Raw genomic sequence first — 21,282 nt, forward strand, 5'->3', positions numbered from 1 at the left:
AGTCCAGTCTTCACCCTCCTGATGCCCTCCAGCTGTTTTGTTCCATCAGTCCCAGTCAGCACACTCATATTAGTTTTCGTCCAAAACATCTGGAGAACAGCAGATTGATGAAGACTTTATAGCCCATCCATACTGGATCCTGTTAAAACCTGAGCTGAAATAGTACAGAGAACAATACAGCAGCCATATTTAACCCCTAGCCAGCCCTGAGCTACACAGGAGGAAATGCTTGCTGAATCTCCCCTTCATGAACTGGTTTGACAAGTAACCATTAAAATTGCCAAACAGACCTGTGAAAAGCGTATATTCTGTGCGACTGGAGACAAGTCCTTGTCAATATGGTGCCAATGTTATTTACCATTTCAAAAGAATGGCTCAGACTGGCCAGGAAAAGGCAGTTAGCAGATATTGGAGGCATCCTGATTCACAGGTGACAAGCCATACTCTCAATTTCTGTAGTGGACCACCACCTCTTGTGATGCATCTATTGCAAGGTTATGATGTTTCATGGTGGTCTCTCTGTGAAGGTGGGCAGGCACTTCTGAGTGTTTAAAGACTGTAAGCTGACTTTTCTCTGGGCTCTTCACCTCCTTGTATGGGGCTGGGGAGATGTGGCTTGCAAACACATCAATAAAGGTCAACAGCTTGCCTTGCTTTCTTTGTTGTCCCATTGCGTTATCTCTGACCAGAGACACAAGGGATATTTTTTCTCTTGATTGGGGGGGGGGGGGGAGCTGTAAAAGCCAAACTCCAATTTCCCCATAACAATCCTAAAATACCTAACCAACATACGGAACTACTTATACCAGGTCAGATTTATGTATTCAGAGACATTTGGATTAAGTATTCTGCACATTTGGATGAGCTTTCCTGACTAAATTATTTTGCCGTGATTGAAGAACTCAGGAAATGCAGAGAAACTGAAGGGGACAAATATCTCCACTGGGCTGAGTGGCTGCCGGAAGGATGACTAGTAATCAAAGATATATTTTTGTTTCTTATGTTCTCAAGATATATTCCTGGAACAATTCTTAAGAAAATGAGATCCCATGATGATGATTGTATATACAGTGGAAAGTCATCTAAAACATCCAAGAAAATTTTACAATTATGATGCATGAAGGGAGCATGAATGTTCCAAATATAGTTTGTATTGAAACAGTGCTCTGTCAGTGGTTATATCAAATTGGCTTGAAGATTCTGCTTATGTTTTGGTGGTGGTGCTTATAATACAGAAATGTAGAAGATTCTTTGACTTCACTACTTGGATTTAAAAGCCACCCCCGCACTTAAAACCCAATTAACTACTTATTTCGATAGGGGAGGGTTTTTACTTTGAAGGCTCTCCCATTAGAATGCATTTTTGCAAATGACTCCATCAGAAAAAGAATTATCTTTGGAAACAGTTTCATTTGTAAAGATAATGGAACTTTTAATTTTGCATGTTTAATAGAAAATAGGTTCTTTTATTTATTGTGATGGAAATCAGGGATTGGGAACTCATGGCTCTCCCGATGTTGCTGAACTCCAGCTGCCATCATGCCTACCCAGTATAGCCAGTGGCCAGTGGCCACAGGTTCCTCACTCTTGAATCCTCAAAATTGGTAATCTGAGACCTCCCATATTTCAAATTTTCCAATAATGCATTTTTCCTTCTAGGATGTTAGGCAATTAAATAAAAAAGGTGTGATCAGCCTTTCAGAAGATTCCTGTGTCAACAACAGGTACCAAGAGACATTTAAAAGAAACATACTGTTATGAAACCCATTTTATGGATATGAAAATTTACCAGGCTGAAATGGCAAAGGGATTTGGGCTATAGAATCCTAGAAAAAACCTGGGAACATGTGCACATGAATTAGTACATAATTTCCACAGGTTGGAAAGAAGACCACACTAATAATCTATATGCTTCAGGGCTTTAGAAAATGCATTTGATGTATAATGATAATTTTTGGACATGCAAAGGATTTTCATATCTGCTGGAGTTTCATATACTTATGGAGCTTAGGAAATGAATAATAAAGATTATTAAAACCAACTCTGGGTATGATTTACCACTGGACCCTCTGACTGCATTTGATGCCTAACAAGATCAGCAACAGATAATCTCCCTCTCACTGACCAGTTAAATGGAGTTAAATGGAAATCAAAAATTTGATTAAGAAATACAGATTACATTGTTGTGAACAAAATCAACTTGTATAACTAGATATAGTAAAGTAATATAAAAATTAAAAGAAACAGCTTTCAAGAGAAATTGACTTTATTTTTTAATTTTTGGAATATCAGATATGGACAAAATGTACCTTCAAATTATTGCTTTGTTAATGATTAAGGGAATTTAATATTGCATTTTGTAATATGCTTTATTAATTTTCTAAAGTTTTCGTTCTCCTTTTCTTTTAAAGGACAGAATAAAGAAAATGTAAAAGAATAAAGATCACAACCTTTATGGTCTTTTATATGCGCTCTGCCAGATGTTACATGTTTAATATGGAAAAAAGAGCACAGCATATAAAAATGTGCTTGCAGGTTCAAAGATGTAAAAGTTAAGTTTCTTTGTTCTGCTCCCTCCCACTTCACTAGAATTCCCCCCTCAATTAAATTGATTTCTAAGAGTTCTCCTTTCCTCACTGAATTATACATGATGATTGTTTTTAGCCATAATGATAAAATATCTCTTACTGCTACAGAAACAAACCTGGGCAAGTCCCACATTCTACCCCTTGATATAGCCATGAATTGATTTCCACTAACCAAGTTGCTAGTTTCATCTGAACTGTGATTAGTGCTAACTACAGTTTAGGAAAACAAGCCAGGATGGAAACTATGGTTTGAAGTTGGCTGCTATTCCCAAGCCATATTTGATGCTTACCAGGTAACTTCAGTTATTTGAAAATGGTAGTTATTATGTTCTCCCTATAACTACAGTGGAGGAGAGAGTACACATAATGTGAGGTTTATGCATGTAATAGTAAACCATAGTTTAGTGTTGCATGTGAACCAGGACAAGGGGGCATTTTTGTGCTTTACAATTCAACAAGTGAAAATTTTAGGCTATTAAATAAAGTCATTATGTTAGAGCTAGCTTCTTCCTGTGGAATGAGGAATACACACATAATCTCAAGACAGCTGGATATGCTGGATATGTAAATCTGACCTTGAAAAGTAAAACAGGGTGTTGTGGGCTTCCTTTTTTTTAAAAAAAAATCTGGCAAATACTGGATGCCACAGTGTCAAGGACAAGGAAATGGGTGGATTGGATCCATTTATCAAAAAGTTTCTCACACATTTAAAAGCAGGCTTAACAGATCAGAAATGCAATTTCTGCATTCTCATGTGATCGCAACTGATCAGGGTTTTCAGGATACAAAAATATGGGAGGAAAATAATGGTGAGGGAGAAATCATATCTGATGAAACCACATGGCTGCTTAATATATGATCAAGGAGCTAGGAAACAACCCAAAATTCAATACAGAGGCCAATCAACATTCAGGGTTTGCTGTGCCTGAGTTTATGAGCTCTTAGAAAAACGGGTACACCTTCATTGTGGCTGCTGGCAGGGCTGGCCCTATCTTCAGGCAGAGTGAGATCAGTTAACTCAGGTGGAAGATGCTGAAGGGAAGAGATTGGTGGGAACATGTTGGAGGAGAGAGCTGTTTGTGCCATGCACGGCCCTGCCCTGCCCAGTTCCCCCTGCTGCTATTAAGCGTAGTGGCAGATTGAAATGATTCAACTGCAGTCTGATCAGATTCTCTATATGAAATGAATGGTGTACTATTTTGCCTTTTGCCTCAGGCAGGAAAATGTCTTGGGCCAGCCCCGGCTGCTAGATAGATTCTAGAATCACAGTTGGCTTGGAGGGCTGCCTAGTAACTTTGATACCTATTGAAAACGTCAATACAGTCCGAAAGATGTGAAAGCCAGAAGATGAATTCAAACACATGTCAGATTGTCAAAACTAGGATCCTTTATTAATTTTAGTTAGGGTTGTCCTTAGAAGATCACTTGGACAAATATCCAAGCATGTTAAGCAAAGTGCTAGGAGTGTGGAGTAAAATTTGCTAATGCTAGAGTGTGCAATGTGTGGTCCTACAAATCAACTTTAGCTGCTGTGGCACAAGGTTTGCATTGTAACCTGCATTGTAGTGCTTGTGCACTAAGCAAGATAACAAAAACCATGTAAACTATGTCACAATGTGGAACAGAAAATGAAACATACATTTCCCCCTTGTTTTCTCTAGGGCTGGCACACTAGCCTAGGGAAAAGTGCCTTCCTGCGTCCCATAATATAACAATCCATTGGGATTTGAGCAAAAAAAACAACAACCAAAAACCCCACAGGCAACAGTACTTCATAGTATATCAGCACCCAGTGATCTAGTTCTGTGACCATCTCTGTTGTTTCAGGGGAAAGGGAAAATGTCTACAAACTTGAGAAGCAAATGTTGACATCAATAGCATCCATTTCAAAGACATCATACTATGAATATTCATCAGTTCTCATAATTGCATCCATTTAAAATTTGACTTTAAACAGCTTTTCCCCCCTCACAGAAAGTCCCTGAGAGATATTTTTTTTGCCTCTCCAATGGTTAAAAAAAGCTTCTTCCAGTCAAGTCAGTGTGCGTTATAATTCTACAAAGTCTACAAGATCCAGTGCTAAATAAATACAGCCTAAGTGGAAACAAGGCAAGGCAATGCAAACACACAGATAAAGGCAGAAGACCCTTTTATTTCGCATAGACAAAATGCAAAGAGTGTCTCATTAAATTAATATAAAAAGAAAATAACTGCCAAAACCAAATTGCTTCCCCCTCCCTTCCCCACTTCACTGACTGACAGCACTCATCCTAATTAACAATAAAAGAAAAGGAAAAATAACTGATCAAGGACCCATTTTCTAGTTTTAAAAAAAATTGTGCAAAACATGACAAAAGGGTTTTGTTTTTGTCTTTCTCAAATAAATATTCCTTCTAAATTCACAAACAGGGTGGTTTTTTAAAAAATTGTTTTCGTTACTTGTGTGTGATGGAACTCCCAGTTTAAAATATTTTATTTAGTCCCCATGCACTTTGTAGAAAATCAGTAAAAACACAAAAGCTTGTGAATATCAGAAAAACTGGACAACCTTTTCTCAAAAAATTCAGGAGGTCCAGTCAGATGAAGCTCACACTCAGACAGAAAAAAAGCAGGAGAGTCTTTGCACTGTCTGCAGGTTGCATTTGTGTCCCAAATATTTTGGCAATCTTCTTCTTTAATTATAAATATTGGAATTCAATAAAAAAGGTAGCTTTGATTGGATTTCTTTTTAAATAACCGTTAAGTATTTACAGCCACTGTCCAGCCATGCTCTCTCTTTGTTATACCAGGGTGTAAGATTTTGCGTAGGGATTGTTTCCTTTCAAGTGGCTCCGGGAGTCCAGAAGGGATTCTTGGGAGCTGCTCATTTTAGCTGCCTGTCCTAGCTCAGCTCCTTCTCGCTGAGGTAATGTTGCTACGGCACCAGGTTGCCATGACTGTACTTCTCTTGTGGATGAAGTCTCCATAGGTATTGGCTCCAAGACTGTTGGGCGCTTCAAGGTCCGGCTTTTCTGAGGTTCCAGGCAGGTCTGTCCTAAACCCAGGTCTCTGCTAGTGCCTGGAACACCTCGGTTTAACAAAAAGTCCATTCTAAGATACGGCGGCAAATGCATGAGGTCACCTGTTCAGGGAAGGAGGGGGGGGGAAAAGAAAAAGAGAGTTTCTTAGTTACTCTCCTGTATACAGAAAGCTTATATCCAATGCAGAAATAAGTATTATTCCCCTATCTAGTCACCCACTGTAAAACATAGCCTACCTTGTTCACAGCATCAGTTTTTCAAGAGATTAACATCAATTTAAAGAACTATTGATCCATGAACTATGAGGACAACTTGAAGCTTATTTCAGTACAAAAATAATATGCACTGGGTGGAAAGCAGGCAACTTTCAGGCAACTTCTACCATTGTTGATAAGCAGGGCTTATCAGCATTTCCTGGTCAGAACTAAAGAACTATATGGTGCAGGGAGGTCCTGATCGGGTGCTGTTTTGTGGAAACCTTCCATGCTAGCTTTCTGCATGGTAAAAGCAGGAGATACGACAGGAAAGATCATTAGTACCGCTCCAAGCTGTTGCAATAACACCTCCATTCCTACCTGGTCAGGGGGGCATCTAAGCTCATTTTCTTCTCGGGCTCGCTCCCACAAATACCGCAGCATCAAAACCTGGCCTGTTTGACTCCTGAACTGACATGCCAAACATCACCTTCATAGCAAACAGTTCACCGGTGCTCATGACACTTCCTGGTTTTGCTAAAGACTGCAAAAATGAGCGGAGGCCACAATATATGGCTCATCATGGGCTTGTTTGGTCAGGTGATAATATACACTACAAGCATGATCTGAATATAGATAAGTTTCTTCCGGCTATAGAGTTTATCCATATTGAAAACAGTTTTAAAATAGATTAATCCTAGCAGTTCACTAATGTATCAATGTGGATCCAATATGCTTGTGTCTCAAGAGCTGGCTGCCCAAACTGCATCCATGTATAAAAGAAATAAGCTAGAGGTTTTTCCATACAGCATATTCCTAATAATAGCACAGTTAGTTCCATAAGCTACATGCAAAGGAGAGACTTGGAGGCTGGTCTGTGCCATAAACAGAGTTCAGTTAGAAACTGTGTTGAGCTAAACACATGATACAAAGTTTCCCCCCTCTGGTCTAAACTTAATAATACAAAAAGCTGCCCAGTAATTAAAGATAAAGCAGATTCCTTAGTTGGTTTCATATAAGCAACAACTATGCTATTGTTACCAAAAAGACAAATAGTTCCTGTTCTCTTCCTGATTTACTGTCACAGAAAGAGAAAATCATTCAGAAGTTTGGACAGAATCTCTGTTTATTCCTGCAGGCTTTGCTTGGTGCCATATGCTTTTTTGCAGCTAAGTTTCCAACACAGATGTATGGTGCACTATTTTTAGAATACTGTGCGCTTCTTGTCTTGGGAATAGATTAGCATACTTTAGCATTTACATAAGGCTACCCATTGGAAATAGAATAGTAAGGGCCTGAGGGTCTTACAATTGCCAATTTATATTTCTCTAATTCATTTCACTCTAAAATACTTTGGATGCATAAAAATTCATTTGAGCTAAAACAAAAACACAGGAAGCAGCATAGAACAATGGGACTCAGGAAGAAGAGCCAGAGGTGAGACCAAAATACTGAGGCTAGCATAAGCTTTTCCAGACCCCTCTTTTTCTTTAGCAAACTAGGGAACAAAAAGGCTTAGGGCCTATCAATATAAAAGACTTAAAGTGGTTTAATATCCTATCCAGCCTTCTCCAACCTATGACTCCCATGAGCACCAGCTACCATGGCAGATGGTCAGGGATGATGGGATTTCTAGTCCCAAGCATGTGGAGAGCACCAGGTTGGGGAAAGTCAACATGCTGCCTCCAGGGAACTCTATGTGCTATAGTCCTGTGAGAAGAGCTAGGGAATCTTCTTAAAAAAGTATTAAAGTATAATTTTCAATATTCTTATTATGAAACTGTTATAAATCTAATATGTGTAATTTGCTTTTAGAATTTGCCTAGAGGGCATCTTCTTCTACAGCTGATTTTATGGCATAGCTATAGCAACATCCGAGGAAGTGGTCTGAGCTAGAGGGTTTTATGGTACAGTTGCTGTTTCAGACTGTGACACCTAGGGATGAACACATGCCTTTTTTTTGTCTATTTCTGGCAGCTTCATTCATTTTGTTTCTCATTTGTTACCATCTCGTTCATTTTCTCTCATTCATTTCATTTTTACACTAATCGCAACAGAGACTAAGCCTGTTCTGAAGCCTATAGCTTTCAGGTTTTCCATCCAAGTGGCACGCAGTGTGCTGGTAGTGTAACTACACTTCATGCAATATTAGATCTACCAAATTTCAGACAGATTGGACAAAGTCTTGGGATTTTGTGAGTACCCCAAAAGAGGATGATATCCTTTAACAAGCTTCCCATTGCTTTATGCTTCAGACTGACCAGCTTTCATAGCTGTACTCAGCCAAATGCATGAGAACACAAACTCTCTAGGCAGCACAGAGCTACACACACACACACACACACACACACACACACACACACCAACACCAACCAACCATCCCTATGCATCCTGCCACCATCTTTGCTCTTGACCTTTGCATGTTTAGTGCAAAAGGTCTGAAGTCACATTCTCAGCAGATTCAATTTAGATATTCAGCTGAATGCACAAAAGGTTGGGAGTGGAAAGAATCATGTGTCTGGTGTTTAGCTAGCAGGACCAGTGATCAGGGATGATGGGAATTGTAGTCTCAAAAACATCTGGAGGGATGAGGTTGAGGAAGCCTGGCTTAATCACTATTGCTAAGTACCGTATTTTTCGCTCTATAACACGCACCCGACCATAACACGCACGTAATTTTTAGAGGAGGAAAATCCGTAGGCGTGCCACCCGTAGGCATTCCCTCCATAACACGCACAGACATTTCCCCTTACTTTTTAGGAGGAAAAAAGTGAGTGTTATGGTGCAAAAAATACAGTAATCAGAGGAAGGAAGGATGATCACCCCCACCTGGGATTCAGGGGGAGCCCTTCCCAGGTCAGCAGAGAAAGCAAGAGAAGCCAGATGAAGGAGGTATGTTTGGTATGTTTCCTTAAATGCTTTCCTCATGTCCACATTATTTCGTTCACTCCCCAAGTGTGCTGCCCTACAGAATGAACCACAATTAGTTGGCTTTGGTATGTTTTACTTGGAAGTATTTCCCTTGAAATAATGTTTTCCTTTCTGCTGGGGAAAATGGTGATATTGCAGACCCCCATCCCACAGTTTTCCATGTTTCCCACAGAGCCGGCACTGGTCTACTTGTAATCACTGGGCTGTTATTTAGGAATATGTAGTAACCATAAAACAAAACTATAAAATACAAAACGAATCAAATACAATAATAAAACATTTACTTTCTTACAGCTTCAGCAAGTTAAAATTCCTCTAGCATGTACTTTAACATAAGTTCTTTTTTATAATCACAGTTGGCAAAATGTTTTGTGCTTAGAGATATATTGAATCTGTACATAGCTGTTGTATATTTGTATCTTAATTTTCCTTCCCAGGAGCTCAATGTCATGAACATTTGCCCCTTTTCCCCTTTATATCTTCACAACAGTCTTGTGAGGTAGGCAAGGCTTACAGTTGGTAGTTCAGACACCGCACATACTGCACTTTGAATATTTTTTGCTTGTTCTTATTTAGCAGGGTTGGTGAACTTTTGGTTTGTTTTAGTATTTTTGCTGTAAATATCAGGACTACAAAATGATGCAATTTAAGCAAGGAGGCTGTTTTCTGGCGGCTTCTTCTTTACATGATCTATAAATAATGTTAATTAAGAACATAAGAGCTGCCTGCTGGATCAGGCCAATGGTCCGCATTGTCCCACATGCTGTTCTCACAGTGACCAACCAGATGACTATGAGAAGCCCCAGCATAGCACCTGATTGCAATGGCCCTCTCCCCTCCTATGGTTTCTAGGAACTGCTATTCAAAACCACACTGCCTCCAACTGAGGAGGCAGAGCATAGCTATCATGGCAGTAACCATTGATAGCTTTATCCTTCATAATTTTGTCTATTCCTCTTTTAAAGCTATCCATGTTGGTGGCTCCTGCTGAAGTAGGTGCTGTGTGACATGCATTTGTACCCTGCTTTTCTACCGGAGCTCAAGGCTGTGCATATTATTGTCTCCTTCCCTCCTTTTCTAATTGCAACAGCCCTGCAAGGTAGGGCAGGCCAAGTTACTACATGTATATAAGCAGAGGTTCTTGTCAATAAATTGCAGGGGAGTGGGAGGCAGGGACGTGGGTGGCGCTGTGGTCTAAACCACAGAGCCTAGGGCTTACTGATCAGAAGGTTGGCAGTTCAAATCCCCTTGATGGGGTGAGCTCCCGTTGTTCGGTTCCTGTTCCTGCCAACCTAGCAGTTCGAAAGCACGTCAAAGTGCAAGTCGATAAATAGGTACCACTCCAGCGGGAAGGTAAACGGTGTTTCCGTGCACTGCCCAGGTTCGCCAGAAGCGGCTTAGTCATGCTGGCCACATGACCCGGAAGCTGTACGCCGGTTCCCTCGGCCAATAAAGCGAGATGAGTGCCGCAACCCCAGAGTCATCCATGACTGGACCTAACGGTCAGGGGTCCCTTTACCTTTTTAAGCAGAGGTTCTTGTCAATAAATTGCAGGGGAGTGGGAGGCAGGGCCCCAATCCACGCACAGTGTACAAGGCCCAGGAAATCCTCTTGCCATCTCTGATCCCCCCTGATGTAGGCTGATAATCCCCAAGTCCTCTAGATTCAAAATTGCATTGAACAAGTGACCATCACCACAACAGCTTCATTACTAAGACAGATTCTCATTTATAACAATGCATTGTAATTCTACCGCAGACACTTGCAGTATGAATGGTGGATGATGATGCTGTGGGATTCTATTGATTATGACAAACATGAGGGTATAAATTGTGCTTTGTGTGCTTTTTCAATTTACCATTTTAAATCCTAATTATTTTATGCGCAGCAAACGTTTTTCAAACAGTGTTTAGATTTGTTTTCACATCTGTTTCCTGGTAATTGCTTGCAAGCAATATGGCATTTGCTCAAACAGTAGCCATGCATGCAGTCTCATGCATGTCTGTAATAATGCGGCAACTGGTTTGTGCTGATGGTGCTGCAGCAGAATACTGTGTGGACCCATCATGGCTTAGTACAGTCTTCCCCAGGCACAATTCCATTATAAGAGGTGCCTGCTATACTCAGGCTGGTAGGGCTGCACTCATGTGGCACTTTACATTTCTTTCGGTTTGTGCACAGGGTAGCTTTGCCCTGGTGCTTACCTAAGGTCCTTTTGCTGCACCGTCTCTCTCTTTATTGCTGGTGTGTGTAGTTTTGCATGATGTTGTTTCTAGAAAAAGTGACTGTTGCTGGCTTGTCAGCACCAGCTGACCCCTCTGAAGAGGGGATGCAGCCCAATGGTAGAAGATTCATGTGCTTTCTATGCAGTGGACCCTAGGTTCCATCTCTGCCATCTCCAGCCAGGGCTGGGAGGGTTCCCTGTCTGAAATCCTGCAGACCTTTTGCCATTCGGCATGGACAATATGGAGAGATGGACTATTTGTCTGATTTAATAGGAGGAAGCCTCTTGGCTTCCTCCTGGGTGTCACTATGAGAGTCAGTTTGTAGGCCAGAAAACAACTAGTTCGGTTGATGTGCTGATGTACCTGTCATTGGACCAAGCCTCATGGAGCCTATAGACAGACTGAATAAAAAATAATACTGAAAGAGGGCTGTTCATCTTGCATTACATTTCCCCTTTTGTTAGGATCACAATGGAACTAAAAGTCTTTTTGAAGGGAAATAAATATTATAAGGCTCCATCTGGAGTTTTAAGATTAAGTCTGATCAACAGAACAGATCAAAACTTATGACAATCAATTTTTTATAAAGTGGAGATTTCACAGCCAGAAATATGGAAAATGTTCAATTTTCATAATCTAAAATATTACCAGTTTCTGCACAAGTAAGATTTGTTAGATCTTGCTAAAGGACAATGCAGCCAAATGATAACATTTCCAGGCAAAGCTTTAAGTAATAAGATGCTTCACTGGCTTTGATACTCTAATTACCTCTTTTCAGTGGTGTGTGTGCTTTATTAGGAATGAAAGCAAACCTTTCAACTCAAGAGCACTGAAAATGAGTGTGCTTAATAATTCATGAACTGAGGCTTAATTACTACAAAAGCTATTCAGAAATGACAGTTTTTCTAATATAACTTAAAATATTTGAGCTTTCCATTTGGATAAGAAAAGCATGTGCAGCAATAAGCATCCGTCCGTCCAATACACATTTTGTGGTATACATAGGCAATAACATCACCTTAAGTTAAGGACTGATTCCACTGGGACTAAGCTTGTGAGCAGTCAATGAATTGCTTCCTTGTTTCCAGATCTGGAAAGTGCCATGAAAAATGGAAATGTTCCATTACATTTACATGGCATGAATCCAGCTAAGTGCCATGTGCACAATGGATGCCACTTGCACACCTGTTTGGGGATGAACAGCTAGTGAAGGTACTTGCCCAGTGTTTGGTGGGACTGCACACACCTTCCTGCATGCATCAACATTTGCACTGGGACCATGTAATTGGAAGTATTGTCATTCCCGGAGTAGGCAATTAAGCAACAGGCGTTTGAAAACTAATAATTTCCTACTACAATTTAATTAACTGCATACCAAATAATGTACCAATCTCCTTGGGGGTGAAACTGTGTGCTGCTTAGCAAATGCATTTCCATAAGCCTGTGTTTGCCATGCCAACACAAATGTGTGGAGAGGAGGATTTGTAGGGAAGAACTGGCCAGGCAGAAGGGGGTGTTTATCTTTGGGAAGTATTAGTATCATGAGTGATAGTTCGGTCAGTCAGTAGAGCATGAGACTCTCAGGGTCGGGGGTTTGAGCCCCACATTGGGCAAAAGATTCCTGTGTTGCAGGGGGCTGGACTTAGCTGACCTTTGTGGACCCTTCAAATTCCATGATTCTATGCCTCATAACATTTAGTCTTGCCCATAGGAGATAAAAATAGCAGACCTCTCTCTGACACAGGGTCGCTTGTTAGTTTGTTAAAGGAGGGTAATGGGGTGTGTGTGGTCCCACATATGGACTGGTCCACATCAACACTGGCCAACATCCCTGGCATCCCACTTTGTGCTCAGTCTACCCAATGATGTTACATCTTCCCTTGCATTGGTCCTCACCTGTTTATCGTGGGGGTTGAAAATCACTCGTTTCTGGCTGTTTTCTCAGCAAGACCTATTGTTCCCAGCAGTTTCTATTCCCAAATTCTCTCCACCTCCCTCACCAATGTGCCTGCCAGCCATGCACTTACACATTCAGCATTGATGTGATTGGGCTCCATATCACATAGCATGCACACCATACAAAGAACATTCAAGGTGGAATCCCAGATGGATGAAGATGCCGCCTCATGTGGAGCTGCTCTATACATGTGCATCTGGGTGCATTATACGATTCCTTCATATAGCCATGGAAAGCATGTCCAGCAGTGGGTGTGGCCAACACTTTTGTTAGCAGCAATGGGGCAGGGCTACACACTGTGACCCCATACATGGATTATTTCCATGAATAAGGTGAATCTTCTAACGTAAGAAGATTTTGCTTCAAAATCTCCAGCTGAACAAGTTTACTTTTCCCTCCGTAAGGAAGTACAAGTAAACATTACAGATCCTCCTTCACTTCCTCTTAGGCAACACTCTCCAAGGGATGTCAAAATTGTGGCTGCAGCTGAAACAATTGTTCTTTCACTACAAAAATACTCCAAACCCAAGAAGCAGTCAGTAGGTGTCCAATTCTGCCAGTTTCCACATCACCACAGATCACAGGACTTTAAAAAGTTCTACATTAATGCAGCAGCAAAGTTGCGGGAACTCGTGAGCTGAATCTTGCTGTGTAAAATCAATACAAACTCTGCATTTGAATCTTGGAAACATTCTAAATAAATCATGAAAGAATGATAGAAGAGGCTCCATATACTACAAGCGCTGTTCCCCTTCTTGGCTCGTCACACAAGCTGGTTCATATATTTTTAAGAGGACATGCCGAAACCGATCTTCCAGTCACTTGATAAAGGATAGAAAACATATTAAACTTATCACTCATGTACCCTACATTTTACTAGCTTGCTGATGACTGCATACACTGAATGGAAATTCTTTAATAATGCAAAATGTCAGAGGAAGCTCATTTACCACTAGAGTTCATTTGAGAACAGAGGAAACCATGTAGTGTGTTCCTGGAATAAGTTTGGGTTAAAAATTCAATAAGGGAAAGACACTGGACTAATACTTCATATACTGGGCACTGCAACTTCACCTCAGTTCACCTTCCTAGCCCACCAGTCAGCTCTGAAATAATTCTTAGCACTCCTGCCACATCACAGTCACCAAGCTGTAGAACAGTGTCCCACTCTGGCAGAGATGGGGCTGAATCTAGATGCATCAAAGAAGCGTTTCAGTTTAAAGCTTTGTAAATTTAAACAGGGAAATCAGGTAGAGAGAAAAAATGGACTCCACATCGCCATCTGGTGGCACAATGTTATATCGCACATACAACGCATATAAATCACCTTTTCTTTACCAATCTAGCTGAGTCCAGGGTTCCTCCTGGATACCATATGCAAGCTTTTAGGGACTCTTACCAGCTATGTTAGGGTTGGTCCAGATTCTTTACATCACCATTATGCTCCATCCTTGTGGGCCAACTTGGACAGGTGATTAGGGCTGCCCACCTGGCCTCATTATGATGTCAGGTGACAACTTGTCAGGTGACCCAAATAATTACCGCCCAGTCAGTCTGACATCAATACCAGGGAAGATTCTGGAGCAGATCATTAAGCAAACAGTCTGTGAGCACCTAGAAAGGAATGCTGTGATCACCAATAGTCAGCATGGATTTCTGAAAAATAAGTCATGTCAGACTAACCTGATCTTGTTTTTTGACAGAATTACAAGCCTGGTAGATGAAGGGAACGCAGTGGATGTAGCCTACCTTGATTTCAGCAAGGCATTTGACAAGGTGCCCTATGATATTCTTGTAAAGAAGCTGGTAAAATGCGGTCTTGACTATGCTACCACTCAGTGGATTTGTAACTGGCTGACTGACCGAACCCAAAGGGTGCTCATCAATGGTTCCTCTTCATCCTGGAGAACAGTGACTAGTGGGGTGCCACAGGGTTCTGTCTTGGGCCCGGTCTTATTCAACATCTTTATCAACGACTTGGATGATGGACTCAAGGGCATCCTGATCAAATTTGCAGATGACACCAAACTGGGAGGGGTGGCTAACACCCCAGAGGACAGGATCACACTTCAAAACGACCTTGACAGATTAGAGAACTGGGCAAAAACAAACAAGATGAATTTTAACAGGGAGAAATGTAAAGTATTGCACTTGGGCAAAAAAAATGAGAGGCACAAATACAAGATGGGTGACACCTGGCTTGAGAGCAGTACATGTGAAAAGGATCTAGGAGTCTTGGTTGACCACAAACTTGACATGAGCCAACAGTGTGATGCAGCAGCTAAAAAAGCCAATGCAATTCGGGGCTGCATCAATAGGAGTATAGCATCTAGATCAAGGGAAGTAATCGTGCCACTGTATTCTGCTCTGGTCAGACCTCACCTGGAGTACTGTGTCCAGTTCTGGGTACCACAGTTCAAGAAGGACACTGACAAACTGGAACGTGTGCAGAGGAGGGCAACCAAAATGGTGAAAGGCCTGGAAACGATGCCTTATGAGGAATGGCTAAGGGAGCTGGGCATGTTTAGCCTGGAGAAGAGGTTAAGGGGTGATATGATAGCCATGTTCAAATATATAAAAGGATGTCACATAGAGGAGGGAGAAAGGTTGTTTTCTGCTGCTCCAGAGAAGCGGACACGGAGCAATGGATCCAAACTACAAGAAAGAAGATTCCACCTAAACATTAGGAAGAACTTCCTGACAGTAAGAGCTGTTCGACAGTGGAATTTGCTGCCAAGGAGTGTGGTGGAGTCTCCTTCTTTGGAGGTCTTTAAGCAGAGGTTTGACAACCATATGTCAGGAGTGCTCTGATGGTGTTTCCTGCTTGGCAGGGGGTTGGACTCGATGGCGCTTGTGGTCTCTTCCAACTCTATGATTCTATGATTCTAAGGGGCCCCTTTGAAGTCTGTTTGCAAGCATGGTTTAGATTCAAACCACACCTGCAACTGGACCTCCCCCCTGCTTTGCAGACAGTGTCCCCTCAATTGTACTGGGGGGTTCTTAATGAAGAACATGCAATGCAAAAGATCCCAACAGGGTTGGCTGTCAATGCCAATCTGCAGTCAGCCTGCCCTGCTTGCAAAGGAACAGTTAGGAGCTCACTTTAAGTTTCTAATTGTTCTTTTGGAGCTGTACCTTTACCTGCCTAACACATAAAATCACAGATTGGAGCGCTGGAAGGGACCATGAGGGTCATTTAGTCCAACTCTCTGCAATGGAGGAATCTTTTGCCTAACATGATCCTGAGATTAAGAGTCTCGTGCTCTACCGACTGATCCAGTAGAGCGATTACAACTTGGCAGAAATCCCACTGGGAACAAAGTCTGGTAAGCACTTTATTGGCAAGTACTACCAAATTTTCTGGGATCTAGATCACTTTTCAGCCACAGTTACATATTGCTCTTTGCACCGTTTTAACTAAAGCTAGTATATACAGCCAGACTGATTTTGCGTCCCCTATCAGTTATGCTACAATGTCACCTCTTTAGTCATTGGTCGTTTATACCTGAATCATCCTGGCAAGGCTTAAGCATACACTCATGCAAACATAGCTTGTGGACACATGGAGGTAATTTACCATGGTGTTCACATCACCACCTGAAATGTTGTGCTCACCTGTCCTATCTTGTTGAATAAGAATTAGGTAATACATCTACAGACGTGTGGTGCAAAGGTTGTCTGTATCTAGGCATAGTTAGAGTGGACTTTCTGGACACACACACACACACACACCACACTGCCAACCCTTTAATGGGATAGGAATTGTCAGGTGCCACCTGCCCAATCTACATAGAAAAATACCTTCTAAACACTACCTGGAGTGGAATAGGATCTATTACGCTGCTTCGGCTATCAAGTAAATAGGCCCTAACTAGTCAACCATTGTCAGAATGATCTGAATTTGAAGATATTCAGAATCCAAGGCTTAGCATGGCTTGGCATAACTTCCTTGACTGACTGTATGTACAAAGTAGTTATAGTAACCGAGTCTCCTTAAGTTAAGCAGTGATCAGATTTGAATGGTGTTGACAGTATGTGTTGTATTAGTTTTGCTAATTAATCTACTGAGGCCAAAAGTCAAGAATTTCTTCTTTATGCTGAGAGATTTCTAGCTACAAGGACCATGGACTAAAAAAATAAGGTGAAGGTGTATGTGTATGGCAGAGCTTTCCAAACTGTGTCTCACAACATGTTAGTGTGTTGGCTGCAGTGTGTAGGTGTGTCGAGTTAATGCTCCCCATGTTTGTCCCGGGGCTGGAAGTGGGTTAGTTTAATTTCTGGTTTGCTAGTAAAACTGAATTACTGTGTCGTGAAATGATGCATGTCTAAAAAGTATGTCACCAATCTAGTCCAATCGAGTGTGCTCCCTGATGACAACCCCTCTTATACACACCCTGCCATCCAATCTCGTAGTTTCCATATTTTGCTGTTTTTTGAGGAAGCAAAGCAATGAAATGTATGGTTTCTGGACACCAATAGTTATCCAAAGATGGTAAGAAAACCCATCCATTAGTTGACTTTTTGCCTGTCGCCCTACTGAACCAGTACATAGGGGCAATCCCATTTGCCCTATGGAGAGAGTTTTGATCTTCATCCTTAGGGTTTTGTAGAATTATGCTTGTTAGCTGGTATATTATATCATCCATAGTCATCATGTCACATTCCTTCAGGCGAGTACCAATTAATGCTTCTCATCGTTAGGGAGCCTTATGTTGCTCTGAAGCCAACCACTTAAGAAAAAGTGAACAGCATAATGAAAAGTAGTCTAGCTGAAGGCTAGCAGCAAGACCTGTAACTGACCTGAGAACCTTATGAAGAGGCTGCATCAGTTACTGTTCCTAGGGAAACAATTGTTTCTGGTTACATATCCTGTAACAGATTTCTAAAGTAATTCACAAGCCATATCTCATTAAAGCAAGATCACGTGCTTCATTTGCTACAATAGGTGAACCAAAATACTTGTCAGGTCAAGCTGAGGTCCAAATTCAGGAGACTATAAAAGTCTGACAGAAACATTGTGTTTAGAATGTATGTGGGCTTTCATTTCCATCGAAATTAAAGTTTTCCAACTTGTACTTTTGGTTCCTTCTTTGGATACACTGAATGACTACCTATAGTACAAAAAAAAGGTTTAAATGGATTTCTCTGTTTGTTCTGTCACTGTCAAAGCTGAAAAATAGCCATCTTTTACAACTGGCTTTACTAATGATCTCAGGGTCCATTGTTACCCTGAGGGGGGAAAATACATAACCTGCTATGCAGATATGAAGTTGATCACTGCCTATCATGGAGGCTGAAGTACAAAGATAGCAGGAATAGGGGAAAAATACAAGGGAATAAGAAAACATGAAGTGTCAGTTTATCAGGCACTCAATACTGAGTTCTGGAAGGGTCAGACGGCAGTGAGTGACAAGGCTGCAGCCTGAGCAGTAAGCCAGAGGCAGGACCATCAGTCCTGTGATTATAGGTAGGATAAAACTGGCCTAGGAAGACTAGGGGGACAATTAGTTCTGATAAAGCAATTTTAGTGGGTTTTTGTGTTTGAGTGTCAGTCTTCCACCAAAATGATAGTTAAAATCCACCAAATTAACTCATCATTCATAAATAATGTTTGCAATCTTCGTTCTTACTTGAACAGAATCTGCAGATATCTCATGGCACTGATTTAATTAGATGTTTATATACAAGCCACACAATTAGATAATGTATCCAAACAGCTGCAATGCGAAACCATCAAAACTCCTGAATAAATTTTCTATGCTGATACTGTTATGCCAACAGCACAATTTTTGTTCACAGTAGCTGGCAGTATTTATGAAGCAGCAAGGTTCGACAAATTAAAATATCTTCTGTGTTTATATAAATCAGAGGAATGACCAATAATATAAAATGTGAAGATGCAATAACTCCAAATTCCTATAGATGTGCAGAAACTTGAAACTGGCACAGGCCAGAAATAGAAAGCCTCTATCATTAGGTCATAGGCATGGAGAACGATACAGAATTGTAACTCAAGGGTTTCAGAGTATGCTCCTTAAGAGGCACACCCCATCCATCAGACATGCATAGACTATGGCAGGCACTCTCGCATACCTTTGTGTCCTCTCACTTGGTTCTCCCAGCTGCACAGTATTAACACACTAACCCTGTTTCACTACAGCATTGGTCTTCAACTGCAGGATCATGACTAGAGAGGAATGAATTTATCAGTTTCAGTGTCTCTCCATTTCTCTTTTTTTTTTTCCTAGTCTTAAGCTCAGTTCTCCACCTCCCCTCCACCCAATTATCCTGAACATCTATCAACATTTTAGTGAAAATTTATTCTAATAGTCTATTTGGCTTAATATACACAGTGGGTTGCTGTTGGTTGTTGTTTTTTTTTTTTGCAAAGCAATTTTCCCTATTGCAATTTTGTATGTTATTTTCACTAATACATGTGTTTTTGCACACATGTTACTATAGTATATGCATTTTTTGTATACACTAATTGGCTGGAGAACTGCAGTGCAAATTCTGAAGGGTCATTTTGTCAGATGATGCGTATGCTACCCTCCTTTTCTGAGCTAGGGAGAATTCATAATAGGCCTGGTTTAGTGAACAAGGGTAGGCAAACTCTGCGCTTGAAATTCTTAAAAAAGTAGGCCATATTAGTTGCTTCTGTGTTGTGGGGTCTTTATACTATGGAGTGCTCAGTGTAATGGTTATTTCAGCCTTGACTGAGAATGTATTACTACATCAATTCACCTAATTAGTGTATGATGTAGCAATTCTGGTGTATTATGGCTGTTAGAGGCCTCAGTGTCACTGACTTGCCCAGGTTATCAGCAATACATTTTTATAATATATATGTGATGTATAGAATTGTAGAGCTGAAAGTGTCCAAGAGAGTCATCTAGTCCGATATAGAAATATTTTGCCCAGCGTGGGGCTCAAACCCACAACTCTGAGATTAAGAGTCCAATGTGCTACCCACTAAATGTTTTAGAATTAACTCGTGAAAAGAAACATAGAGCCAGAAACCATGTTGGAGCTTTCCATTCCACCGAAGCGAAATATTTTGAGATTCCTAGTTGCTGCTTTTAAAACAATCCTTCCGACCTGGTTCACTTCTCTGCCATCTCTTGTAATGCTGTTGCACTTGCCTGCTCCTATCATTCTCTCATCACTGTTCAATGCTTCGCAGTTCCTTTATGAAACAAGGTTGACAAGCTGAATCAATCTCCAAATTGCTCCAAGCAAATCAAGACTTGATTAAAAGAAAGAAAGAAAAAGCTACTGTCTTATAAACCACACAGTGGAAATGCACAGCTAAAGAACCAAATTTATCCATTTCACAGGTTTTCGGTTATTAGAATCTTGGGACAGCTTCCGAATGTTCTGCTGTAATGCTGAGTGGGTGGAAGGGAATGAAATAAACACCCTAGACGGATATGTATGTACAGAACTACAACAAGCAACTTGCTTCTCCCTAGCACACCTCATATTCTCCCTAAATGGTGATGGTAATTGGGGCGGGGGGGGGGGAGAGAATCAATATGCCTTTCACAACACAAATGTCCTGGGGATGGTTTTTCACTGCCAGGCAACGTGCAACACAGTAACATATTATCCATGATTCTCAGATCACAGGAGTATCTGAGGCAATACAAAAGCAAGGCTGGTACTTACGGTAGGTGGAAAATGGATCGAGATGACAAATCATGCAGCCTGCAATGTCGGAGAACATAACACAATGGCTCAGGCAGCACACAGTGATGGATGACAGATGGTACTAACTAATGAAAACTCAAGAAGACTCAACACTCCCTTAGCAATTATGTCAGATCTTCAGCCTAATTTGGATGGCTAGAATTCTTTTTGTTCAAGCAAAGCGTAACTGTGTATTTAAAAAGAAACACCCCCCCCAAGTTAAACAAGTTAATTATGAATATAAGTTAATGTGATTTCAAAGTGTGTTTTTTTAAAAGCCAGTGGTGGTGTAGAAGTGGCTGAAGCGGGGCAGCAGGGGAGGTAGATATTGATTTACTGGTGGCAGAAGATTACCAAGGATTTCTGACTCCAAAATATATAACATTAGTTTCCACCCATAAGAAATGATACTACTAAAACAAAGAAAGCTGGAATTGAAAACATAGCAGCCTCTCATCTCTTTTGCCTGACTTGCAGAATTAATTTTTGGAAACAAATCGTTTTTATATTAACGTGACCGTCGTATTTCCATCCCTTTTGCTGAGTAGTTTCTTTATAGTCACAATGAGTCCTGCAAAATAAGGTGTCTGCCCTCCTTGCCCCCTCCTGTTCATTTCAAGCTTGGGATGAGAGAGCAGCAAGCAATAATAAGAGCCTGCTTTATTGTCTCTTCAGAAG

General features: G+C 41.0%; 1 protein-coding gene and 1 long non-coding RNA gene across 2 annotated transcripts in view; one reads left to right on the forward strand and one right to left on the reverse strand.

Moving 5' to 3' along the window:
- LOC308476711 overlaps nt 1-21,282 on the forward strand; it is a 57,941-nt gene that overhangs the window by 15,906 nt on the left and 20,753 nt on the right. The gene's annotated exons all lie outside the window — the stretch shown is intronic.
- Nucleotides 3,212-21,282, reverse strand: part of DSCAM (DS cell adhesion molecule) — a 321,009-nt gene continuing 302,938 nt past the window's right edge. Inside the window, exon 33 of the mRNA XM_081004411.1 lies at nt 3,212-5,709. Coding sequence (XP_080860537.1) covers nt 5,369-5,709 — 341 coding nt within the window. The 3' untranslated portion in view covers nt 3,212-5,368. The remainder of the gene's footprint in view (nt 5,710-21,282) is intronic.

Source organism: Podarcis pityusensis (genome assembly GCF_964106645.2).
Source record: "Podarcis pityusensis genome assembly, chromosome: 4".
NCBI classification, from domain to species: domain Eukaryota; kingdom Metazoa; phylum Chordata; class Lepidosauria; order Squamata; family Lacertidae; genus Podarcis; species Podarcis pityusensis.